This window comes from Phytophthora infestans, genomic scaffold (assembly GCF_000142945.1).
Source record: "Phytophthora infestans T30-4 supercont1.344 genomic scaffold, whole genome shotgun sequence".
NCBI lineage: Eukaryota > Oomycota > Peronosporomycetes > Peronosporales > Peronosporaceae > Phytophthora > Phytophthora infestans.
In genome coordinates, this window is record NW_003303415.1 from 241 (window position 1) to 13,061 (window position 12,821).

Genomic DNA, 12,821 nt, shown 5'->3' on the forward strand with positions numbered 1-12,821 from the left:
TTGAGAGAGGTCCATTTCATTTGTACTAGGTTCAATGAATGGCTTAAATACAGTACCTAAAGGACAAGGTGTCGATGCCGCTACACCACCGATCTTGAAGAATGCTTTTTATACCTTGTGAATGGCCGGATGCACAGGGTGCTGTGCAGCACACAGCAAACATAGGTCGACTGAAAGCGACACTCATTTCCAAAGTTGCTGTCCAGCCCTCAAGTTCCGAGCCAACAAACCATGCGCCTCTCTTATGTGATCGCTGTAATTGCGGCTTCATTCCTGGTTACCACGGAAGCGCTCTCGACGAACACGGGTGTTCAGGCTGCTAATTTGGTAGGCCCAGCCCAGCGTCTACTGAGGAAACACTACACGGCAGCTGAAAACGACGATGACTCTGAAGCAAGGGCTCTGAATACAGAGAAGATGAAAACGATGTTGAAAGCTGGGATGACTGTTGACGACTACGCTGCCAAGCTAAAACTTACCGACAAGATTGCAGCTGCAGCTAACTCTGCAAGGGCGATGGAAAAGCTTGGCGAAACTCTCAAGATGAAGAAGCTCCTGCGGTACCTCAACTATGTGGCTGAACACACAGCAGTTTGAATGTAAAAAGAAATACTTCGAAGTAGCTCTAACTGGATAATAAAGTAAATCGCACGTTGAAGTTGTCGCGAGTGATAGCGCTTCTGATATCAACACACACGCGCTTTGCGCGGAAAAGCTCCGGATTTTGTACTGGAGGCGTAGCATCACTAGTAAAAACTTCGCGAAGGCTGAGATTAGTTTGTAGCTATGTTTCGCATGCTGTTCATGAGGTCGCATTAATTTTAGTATTATAATAGGGTCATCCACCATCACTTTTATACTACTACTACGCAGTATAACTCTACCACCCTTCAACCAACATCATCGGGGTGAATGCCAACACAAGCAACATGATGCAGCTATGGATTATAAGAGTTTCGCTTGGTCCATTTTCTAGAGCACCTCGAATTCTTTATTTACATTGGTAGCCTATTTATCTAGTTTGAAAGTGAATATCGACATCAAGGTCTACTGTTTAGTTTGTGTAAAACTTCGAACATCCACTTTTTTTCTTAGTGTGAAGCAAAACCGTATTGAGCTTCTTTAGGCAGAATCGCACCTCCGTACATGTATATATTTACGATTAGCAGTCTTCTTTTTCCAAGATGGCTACATGTAGCCATTTTCTACAAATGACACTTGCACAAATGAATAGTCGGTTGCGGCCAACCAATTGGGTGCCACTTAGAGAGGTGTGACTTTCAAGCGTGTTTTAATTAAGATGACAGCGTAAATCGTTATGTAATAAACGCTTCGTTTGCACCCTTTTGCAAAATCTCATGCATAAGTAACCATTTGCTGCTACTGAGAAATAAACGCATCTCCTGTCCAAGTAACATCGCTTACCGGTGAAGGCTGCAAGCTGGCTACTATCAAAATCTCCGCGAAGGCTGGGATAGCACAACAAATTTAAGACGAGAGCCTTGTCATCCTTGACAAACAGGTCTTTGAAATATGTCAACAGAACTCTAATCGCCATTTAATGGTCTGGTATACGCAGTGACACAGCATCTGCTTCACGTATAAGTACGTATTTAAATCTCTGTAGCTGTAACTTCCTGCATCACCACTTCTTCGATGCTTACTCCTCCAAATGTGGCCACTTCTTCACGCCGTGCCCACTCGTACTGAACAAATCTCAACGAGAGCAAAACAGCGCACGATGAAGGCGAGGATTGAGTCTTCGAAAATGATGCGGGATGGTAAATGCAACCATGATGGTCGGGGTTTTCTAGTGAAGCTTTAAGCTCATAAGTCTTAGGGACAGCAATGCCTATTGGTGCTGCTGATATCTGTACCAGACGTATTTCGTGTCACTATATTGTTAAATGCTATTTTTGTAAATAGGGCCGACAAAAAACGTGTCATCTTCCTTAAGTATGGAGTACCGTACTTACAATAGAATCGACATCATGATGTCTTGCTCCTCCGTAGTTGACACTATCGCTCCGAGAGGTAGAGTATATATTTTGTTCGACTTGCCGGCAGCAGCACCCTTACTCGGAACTTCTTCTCGGGCTTTCTTAGCTTTGAAAAACGCAGCCATCACGCTCGCTTTATGTACTGTAGTAAGCGCTTGGTTCTGTCGGCCTGATGCTCAATTTTGTCATGTAGGTTCATTTCATGACAGGCACGTTTCTCACTTCTTGTTAGCAGTTTTTGGCTTTGGCAGCAGCTTTGGTCTCAACAGCTGTAAACATCATCTCGTAGTTTAGCAGCTTCCCGCAAAAAAACGTTTTCGTTCACCCATTCTCCACGCTTAAGTTTCTGCGAAACGGGAGCTACGACTGAACGCAACAGCAGATTGACAACGTTAAGCGCGTCCAGATTTAAGCTGCGCTCGCGCAAAATCCGCTTTTGACGCTCCGTGAACGCAATCTCTTTTAGCGGCGGAACAACGTGCCCCAAAATGACCGAGAGATGTGGGAGCGAGTCACTAGATACGGGTGGCTTGCTTTCGACTATTCCTTTCAGCATGACGTCTAATGACAGTGCAAAAATACCAGCTTTCTCAAATCCTATTTTCGCTTAATGAGAACAGCATACCTGTATCAACGGATCGCGGGCAATACCAGCGATCAGCCTTAGCGAGGAACTTGTTTTTGCTACGTGCTGGAAAACGCTTGAGGGCTTTCTCATACCGAGCATTGAAAGAACCAATGACGGATAAGTCGAGAGGCTAGAGAAATTGGGACGTGTGGGCCGTCAAAATGAAGCGATGGACGCCATGTGCGCTCCGTACTTTACAACCTCGACTTGGATGTGAGCAAAATGGCCATCTAACAATAGCAACTGCGGATGCTCAGGGTGTAGCAGACTTACAAACCATTTGAATCAATGTGAAAGTTGAAATTTAAGCTTTCACGCATCGCACAGCGGGCCTCTTTCTTAGCGCCTTCCATCCAGTGCATGGGAAATAGTATAATATCAATATTACGGGTATTATATTTACGGAATAACGATACTATTGATTTTTTCAAGATAAATATAATACAAAACTGAGCACAATAATACAATATTTTCCACGCTTCCAACCATTTCCAGGAGCGCTGACAACCAACAGTTCTCTACTGCCTTGCAAATACACTCTGCGCGCTTTGATCCGCACACTCCCCACTTCTCAATTTCCTCTCTAGAGAACAAGCCACCGCTCTTAGCCACGCTACCCACCACGCTACCCACGATGACCTCCCGTCAACTCTGCGCACTCTACTTCAACGACCTCGGCGAAGGTCGCTTTGAGTGTAAATCCTGTGGCTTCCTCGGAAGCAGACGCCCGGCACGGGGTACAGCAATCTCCTCAGCCACTTTAACAGCAAGCACGCTGGGTATGCTGCTGAGTTTGCAGAACTTCATGCCACGCAGACGCCAGCACTCACCACGTTTGGTTTTGTGGATGATAAGACGCGCAATATCTACCAATGGATGGTATGGGTGATCGAGAGAAATCTACCAATCACTGAAGTGGAAAACAAGGCTACGCGTGCTGTAGTTACAATGAAGCCTACGACTACCAAGACACTAAAGCGGTACATGCGTCATGTGGCTCTAGCCGTTGGAACAATCATTGCAAAGGAGATGGGAACCTCCTTTGCTTTAATGTTCGACGGTTGGACTAGTCACTTACTCCACTTCCTCGGTATCTACGCGATCTACGTCTACAATGGTGTGCGCCACCAGCGCCTTCTTGCGCTTTCGCCAATGAAAGACGGCCAGACAGCTGAAGCCCACCTCGATCATATATCCACCGTACTAACTGTGTACGAGACGAACCTGCAGATGGTGTGCTTTGTTGTGGAGGACAATTGTGCAACCAATCAGAGTATGGATACACGAATGGGCGTTTCCCTCATTGGCTGTGCAAGTCATCGATATAACCTCGCGGCTAATCGATTTCTGCAGGATTATCAGACTCAGATAGATCTGATTCAAAACCTGATGATTCAGCTGCGTCATGTCGAAAATGCAACCGCACTGGCAAAGGCGACAGACTACAAGCCTGTTAAGGCAAACACTACGCGCTGGTCGTCTACATTCCAGATGATTGACCGATATTGCAAGATCCGTGATGCGATCCTGAGGGTGGAGGCTGTTGAAGAGTTTGTGCCTCGTGGCCATGCGCACCGCCGCGTTATAGGTGTATTGGACAAGCTTCGTGAGCTGGACAGTGTGTGTGTGAAAATCCAAGCGGAGGCGTGCACGCTTGCCGAGGTGCGCCTGTTGTTTGATGCGTGTGCTGCTAAGTATCCTGTCATGGCTAACTACTTGGCACCAACAGCTGAGATTGTTCACTCGCCCCATTTCGAGTCTGCGATAGTGAAGCTGCAAAACGACCTACCCCTCTCAGTGGATGAATTACATGCAGTCGACAGTTTCATTTTATCTTCGTCTACATTACAAGACGAAGTGCCTGCTACGGCCGACTTCGCGACCTCCGTCCTCCGGCAAGCCAAGAAGGCACGGCTTGCATCGCAGGCGTCTGTCGAGTATGATCCTGCGCTGCGTTCCTCCGACAAGCAACACATGCGATATCCTTTTTCTGAGTGTAAGCTTGTTTTTACATCGCTACGTTCATCTACTTTACCAGCTAATTTTGAAACGGCCATGTTTCTCGTGCTAATCGCAGTATGTGGAACTGCTCCACCCTTCTCGGTTGCGTCGAAGACTAAGTGATAACAATATATTGTGATTATGCAGTGATTATTATTGTGTTGCCAGGTATTGCAGTCTTTATTACGGATGTGATTCACGCAAAATAACACTGGGTATTGTATTTCCCACGCCCTGGTGGTATCCTTTTACCAGAAGCGCTAATACAGGCCGAAAGGTGGTGTATTCGCGGTCATTCGAGCGTTGAACGTTTGCTAGGTGTCCCTTCGGGCAAACGATCCGTTCACCTCCATATCCTTGCTGGCAAATGCCTGTCTCATCGCAGCTCCAGATCCTCTCGGGCTTGTCCGTTAGATCCAATTTCTTTAAGCCGCTCTGTATGTTGCTGAAATAGCGCATCACAGCATCGGGGTAGAATGTTGAGCTCGCTTTACAGACAAAAGCTGAACATGTCGGATGGATAGTTGAAGGTGTTTTCTCAGCCATCGCGAGATGAATTTGTTGCTAGGCAAAGCATCCGTCCATGACCGCCTTCCTGTTGCTTCTGCTGCTCTTCGCACCATGCAGCGAAGTATATCTATCCCTACACACATGCCGTGAAGTGCGCGGTGGGTTCTTATCTCCACCAGACCTTGATCACCACCTTTCCGATAGAAACTTGAGTTGTGGCCCTTGATGGGCCAAAATTAGCACATCACCGTTCACACGCTGGCGCAATGATTCGCGAGGGACCCCGTACGTTTTGGCGCTGTCCGTTTGCCCATACCGGCTTTGACGGCGCCGATAGCGGCAAAATATGCTTCGTAGGTGACGCTCTTCATCGCTCGTTTTCGCAGGTTTGGTTTGAGGCTCACAGCTAGTGATGGCATATGAGCGAATGTGTAATCGAAAGCGGATTTTCCCGCATTTCACTTTAACGTATCTATAATGATTATAGACCTATATTTGGGTAAACCAGGGCGAATCAAATAGTAGGTATCCATTTTCTATTCTTACTTAAGTTTGTATGTGACGCGGGTGACCGGGATTATATCCTGACCGGAAAAATGTCCGACCCGGATACTGTCTTGGTATTTTCTAGTTTTAAAGTATTAGATAACGTTTGAAAATCCGGTACCAATACCCTAGTCTTCAGCTACCATGCCGGCAAAAAAACATGAGTTTGACGGCATTGCATTTTTCAATGTTATTAATGAGATCAAACAAAAATTATTATCTGAATTTCCTGGTGAGTTCTGGTGGTACCGACAATATGGATGTAAAATTTACTAGGCGCGCCTATTGGAGAAGACAATGTTAAACAGGTCACATTGTTGTAGTCAGAAGGAGCGCTAAAGTCAACTCGAAAATGAAGACTTTCGGGAACAGCAGCACAAGACAAACGAAGAAGGCTCTTACAGATTGCCAGTCTTCGCGGAATTCTGCAGGCATACACAATTATTGGGTGTGGCATTCACCGATGACCCAGTTGAGCAAATTCAGTATACTGTCATTTGTAAAATAGCAGATGTCTACCTATTAACAGCTCTACCTATTAACAGCTCCGCATACTACCATTGTATGAATAATACCTATTCATAAATTATTCATAAATAATTCATTTCATCCACCTAAAAAATAATAGTCAAAATGACATATTGACTATTGTTTAATAGGGGAAGAAATGTAAATGCTGTAGATGTGTTGGTTGTGCTCGCTCCCACGTGCACAATTGTTTTGTTTGTTTTTGTGTGGTTGTTGGATTAGGACCGAGTGTTGCTCAGTTGGTAGAGAAATTTAGTCTCACAAGTGATAATTTTGCTCGGAGCGCGACTCATTAATAATAATACATAATAATATTTAAAGCTATTAAGGAATGGTAGTAGAAGCAGTTGTTGACGACCCGTACCTCAACTATCTTTTCTAAATGCATACGTATTTTCTTAGTCCTGACATTAGAGGCATTTGATCAGAACGAAGGCAAGAACGTTATTCCAGTTCTGACCAGTAAGTATGTATATGTTAGACCTGTGCAATACTGTAGTTACGCGTTCAATGATTGTGCAGAACTGCTCGTAGGCGTAAGCTAGGAATCCTATGTAATACAAACACAACTTTCCTATAGAATGCTTAGTCTTCAACGTTCTCGTCACTAATGTGTTATCTTTCTTGTCAAAGGAAGACTGAGCTGCCAAAAGGTAAATACAATGTAAGACACTTTAGTGACCTTCACGCATGGGTCACCTGTAGCACGATCGCCTTGGCACCCGTGCAATCCGGCGATTTTACAACTCTCAAGTTCTTTGTTGACATGTTGCGTAGGGTACGTTTGACATCGCCACAGTGCTTCTTCCTTGGGTTAGTCATGAATCGACTAAGGTAGTCGGCAGAGTAGGCAATATCGGGTCGAAAGCTTGTAGCTAGGTAGATAAATGCCCCAGTAGCACCTCGATAGTCGAGCGACAGTTCACCATCTTGTCCATCCGTGCTTTGACTGCAATTTGCCATCGTCTCCATTAGGGTCGCACAGCCGTGAGCACTGTCAAATCCGGAGCGCTCTAAGATCTCGTTGAAGTACTTTTCTTGGTGAATGCGAATTCAGTTATCACTTTGCTCAACCTGCACTCCCAGAAACGAATGTAGTTTATTTCCGTCATTGAAGTCATAATTAGCGTTAAACGCTACAAACAACCACCGAGCTTGTAGCGCGTACAACATCGTTGACATACAATGGAAATATTGCAAATACGCCGTCTTGTAGAAGACATATAGACACGGCTCTGTTTGCGTACTCACAAATCCCATCGACGTCAGCCAACGATTGATTTTTTTCAAACCATTCTGCACAGACTGGTGAAGACCGAAAAGTGCGATACGCTTGTCCTCTCGGGTACAGGAAATCATGGGACCCACGAATGTACTGCTAGAGCAGCATTCAAGTAGGCTGTATCAATATCATCTTGATACAAATCGAGTCCTAACTTAACCGCACTATCGATGACTACACGGCCAGACTCCATACGAGTCAACACGTCCGGCCAATCGAGGTCGTCACCGTTTACGAATCCTTCATCATCGCCTTGCCTTGAAATCGCCAAATGGAACTCAGTAGATGCGCCTTAACCGGCATCTCACATTCGTCGATCAGCTCGAACACTTTTTTCTTGAACATTTCATCGACCTCACATTTCATTCCTTCTAGCCACTCGCGACTTTGAGGCGAGCACATAGCCTTTTGAAAGCTCCGAGACATCGTAATATTCTTGATATACCATCGAGCTACTTCAGACTCAGAATTTGATTCTCTGGTAAATTATTTTCTGCAAGAACTTAGGTTCACGCTTCAGCGCGAATACATCTACCGTATTCTATCCGATAGGCTTCGCAGATAGGTGCTGAGATTCAAAGCGTTTAAGATGTCCGTAGTCGTAGCCATCTACGACATCGAGTCTGCTCCATAGCGAACGTAACGTCCAATCACTTGCAGCAGGTGAACTATCTTCTCCATTGCGGTATACGCGTGCTTCGTCAGAATTTTGAGATAGCTTACTCTCAAGGCGGAGAGTTTATCGGTTTTGAGGAGTTTACCGCACGTTTGCTCCTCAATTTCCGATGACGACAAGGGTGACTCATTTAGAGGTGTCACTTCATTCATAGCTGGTTCAGCAAGCATAGACTCGCATGATTTGCTACAAATATCGCCTTCTGGAGCTTTCTCCTCCAGAACATTGTCCCCAAACGCGTGATTTTCAGCAGGTTGATCCCCGTTTTGAGCTGTTACACCCTCTAGATGTGGAGCCTTTGTCGGGCTTTGAGGAAACCGTCAGATCGAGACGTCGTTTCATTTTGACTAGCGTCCCCTGCAACTTGTGCTGCCTTCAAAGTTGGAAGCGCAGTACATATCGGCATGCTCATACACTATTCAACTACCAATTGCTCGTTGTCTAAAGACTCGATTGTGGAATAGTGTGTGTGTGCTCAGCCGGTGGAAACATATGAAGCTCCTCATAGTTTGGTAATTTTGACAAATCAACGGATGGGTCGTCGGCCGCCTCAACAGCAAGGCCTGCTTCGTCAATGGCGCTCCTGTAGATACTGCTAGATGCCTCCCCTCCACTTGAATCTTCAACCACCGACGAAAGCCAGTTTGTCACAATTTTGTGGTAGCCTTCCTCGTAGCGGTCCGTATAGAGGATTTCCTTGTTAATAGACGCATGCAGGACGTGGTCCACCACCCTCTCTGCTGGGAAGTAGACTTCGTACCCTGGCTGATCCACCAGATAACCGACCACAAAACCAATGCGGCAATTGTTGTCTAGTTTTCGCGCGTCGGGTCCTTGGCTAGGTGAACGTAGGCAATAGATACGAATCTTCTCATACGATGTAGGTCAAATTTCTTGTTCATCATCAGGCAATACGGCGTAGCTTTTTGACACGATCGATTGCGAAGGAATGTAGCCACCTCCAGAGCATGCATCCAAACGTGAGGCTTCATCAAGCCTGTCATGTTGAGCATGGTCTTCAACATGTGCTTCAACGTCTGATTTTATCATTCTGTCAGGTTCAGGTGCGTACCATTGGGAGGGTATGGCATCAACGCGATCTATTGTTGCTGACATCAATGGTTTATCGCCTCGCTAACCAACGCTTTGCCACTGACCTTCAGCATTTCGCACTTGCTGAACTGGCGCTAGGCTCAAGCGATGTAACGTCACAAGGCTGCATTTACCGCGAGGTCGTCTTTGACTTTAGCGCATAGACCGTTATATAGCGAGAGTAGCTATGTTTTATAGCTAGCATATCCTTGGTGTCTTTCGCACTGGAGTTCTGGTGAGGAATAAAAAACCTGGTTCTTTTGCTTGATCTCAAGTTCTAGCGTAGGTTTAATCTGCCCCCCAAATGGCATGCTTCGCAGCCAGCAAATCTGCGCTGCCACAGCATCATACCGCTAACGAAGCCGCGATCGAGTATCATCCTTACTGGGGGCACAACTGGCCCAGCCGCTCGTGCCATCTTTGCCAATCTGCTGCATCGTCAGCAGTGATGCTCGCACGTGGTGAAGGCCGGCTCGAAGATGTCCGCTCCCTCACCGCTTTCTGTTCTTTGTCGTGCTCCGAAAGAAATGAGTTCTGAGCATCAAAAGTGCACATTTCGGCCCACTTCTAGTAACTTTGCGTCCTTCTTCCAGATATCGTACACTCTTTTGTCCTTTCGCTTAAGACACTCAATGTCAAAGCCTTGGTCCCCTGCCTCCAGTGTGATAGCAGGTTCTTGCTCAGGGCTCCCGATTATGGCATTGTTATTTAATGATACCCTCTTTAACCATAAATAATGGCATTGGGCAGCTAGTGTCATCACATACATTATGTCATGTACTGCGCACAAACAATAAATAAGAGCATAATGTAAAGCAAACCAACACCATGTTAATAATTAGCGAGTCATGGTGCTTTACCAAATCAGCTCTTGATTTACTTTGTAATTGTATTAGGTCTTCGTTCCCCACACTGCTTGAACGATTCGTACCTTTCTACGACATTCAACGCTTCAGACCGAGAGGAGTCCGCCCGCGGAAGCTACAAAACCATCATCAAGTTCTTGGACTTCTTCTAGCGTTCTACGTGGACTCAATGCAGCATAAATTGATGTGTTCTTCGTTTGGTGTTCCGCATTAAGCCTTTAGCCGTGTGCTGTCAAGTGCAGAGGAAGCCCTACGACGCTGCCTTGTTGGGTTCTCTCCAAGTAGTATAGTGTGGCCTACTCTCACTCGTCAGCGCTGTTTGGGACGCATAACATCTGCACGATCTCCGCCGCTACCTTTCACGTGGGGGTTCCTATATGGGAAGAACTATCGGGTATGTATTAAATCTAAATTAAGTTAGAAGTTTGTTCGGAGTATCTGTATTAATTCTAAATAACACATTCGCGGTTATGTAGGTGCAGGAGCCTCCTCAACGCGATGCCCAAAAAGCTTACTACAATGGATGGCTACACGCAGTGTATGTGACCGGAACTCCCTGGTTTCGGCATTGTAGACAGAGCTTTTTCTTGCGGCGCTGAGATGGTTGGTCGGATAATGACACCTCTTAAGGAGGGCGACCTAGGAAGACTGGTACCATCGGTTAGAAGGGCAGCTACGCTTAAGTCTTCGGTCATTACATTTGTTTGTTAAAGCGCTGAATGGGGATGGGGTCTTTAGAAAAATATACAGACACCTACTACAACCCTTGCTAACGACAAGGAAAAAATGCCAAGTCCGCCTCGACAATATCTTCCGTCTAGCTAGCTACCGAGTCCGGACCGTTCCAGTTAGCCAAATACGCACCACGTTTGTATATGGTAGAGAAGACAACCGATAACACTGAAAACGTAATTTTGATTTCGAGCTGTAGTTATTACACCCTTTTTACTTTCTCTGAAGGTTGGTTACCGCTAGCATCATTCGCTCGTGACACTGCCTCGCTTCTTCGCGGTCAAGTGCTAGACGTTTCTCGAACCGTCGTTTGTTCTCTTCCCATTCTTGGTCGATTCGTGCTTGTCGTAGTTTTTCTTCGCGTCGTTGTTCCTCGCGCAGCGATCGGGTAGTTTCCTCAGAGGCGAGTCTGCGGCGCTAGGCAGCTTCTGCCTCCTGCTTACGAACCTCCTCTCTTTCCGTTCTCTCTCTCTCTTTTCATTCTCGAGTCTGGCTTCTCTTTCAGATCTCCGACGGCGATCCTCGTCTTCTGCTCTGCGATCGATTTTCTTCTGAAGTAAGACGATCATTTGCATCAACTGAACCCCCCTTGGATGACTGTTTCTTCTCGAAACGCTCGAAGTCCCTCTCAATTTCATTCAGTCTCTGCTTTGCTTTTAGTCGCTTTTATTCATGTAAGGCGTCGAGTCGTGCGCACCGTCTGTGCGTGTAGCCTCAGAACTCAATCGATTGCCGTTGTCGTTGATTAGACGTTGCGTCATGTCTGAGACGTTGTCATGCAACACCCGGAGATCCTGGCCTCCTAGCCTGTTGCTGGAGATACTTAGTCTTCGATTCGCATCGATTGAGCGTGCGTCGGAGGGCCCTCGACTTGGATCCCGCGTCAGGTTGGGGCCATCCGGGGTGGCCGAAGTGGGGAGGGTACCGCCACGAGCAGCTCTGGGTCGTACAGCTCCTCGTGGTGTTCCTTGTTGATTAGAAGATCTTGATCTGGTGGAATCGCGTGAGCCGGGATCCCCAGGCTGGCGGCTACTGGATGCGTTGTTGTCAATCGAGTCTGTTGCAGCCTCGTCGACTGCATCTCCAACCTCAGAGGCCTCGTCGTTGAAAAAAACGCACTCTGCTACCAAACGTGCATCGATCAGTCCTTGGCGTGTGGTTTCTGTACCCACGTGTTGGCTGCAGACCTGGGCGTCCTACGTAGGAGAAGCCAGCTGCTGAGCGTATTAAGTGATATCACTTCCGTCTCCCTCAGTATTCGAGCCGCCTCCGTATTCCTCGGTATATCCAGCTACCAGGCCTGCAGATGTTTCTGCAGTGGCGTGGATAGTATGTGCAGTGCCTTGTTGCCCCCTTCTGGTCGCGTCTATACCAGGATCAGCTTCCTCAACGTCCTTCTCGAACTCTTGCCCCCCCCATCCAAGCCGTCGTAAGATGTGAGCACACCGCCTTTGCGTCTAAGTGACTCGAAGTCACGCTCGGGTGAACCCCCTTTGTTCGACTGGCGTTGTACTGAATAGCGACTTGCTCCGACATGTTCCTTCCCAGTAAAACGATGTTCTTCACGACTTGACACAAGGGAAGTTGGTCCTAACGGGTGTAGTTGTTGTATCCAACGCGTCTCCCTCTCGTCCAAAATGTGGGCAATAATAATGAGCAAAGATATCCACCACCAACGCTTACTAGAAAAACTGAACCTTACTCCAGCCATGACACGCCCAAGTGTTTTTTTTGTGATTTCACTTGTGTCACGACTAGTGCTGTCGACGTTATCAAAATTAGACATCTGTCGACATTATCCTTCGTCGAAGCCAAGTGGATGTTATCGTTATTAATTTACACCCCTTTAACAGCTGGATAGCATCACGACAAATCGTGCTCTTATTGGACAAAACCAGCAATAATGCTGTGCAGAACCAATCATTGACACGCAAATTGGTACCCCATCATCGATACATCT

The 12,821-nt window shown here is 46.6% G+C and overlaps 1 protein-coding gene across 1 annotated transcript; it reads left to right on the forward strand.

Moving 5' to 3' along the window:
* Positions 1-231: 231 nt before the first annotated feature.
* Positions 232-597, forward strand: PITG_21422 (PexRD2 family secreted RxLR effector peptide, putative; the record flags this gene model as incomplete). The annotated part of the gene is made up of 1 exon (XM_002894908.1): positions 232-597. The coding sequence occupies one exon, from the start codon at positions 232-234 to the stop codon at positions 595-597; it is 366 nt and encodes a 121-aa protein (XP_002894954.1).
* Positions 598-12,821: the final 12,224 nt, after the last annotated feature.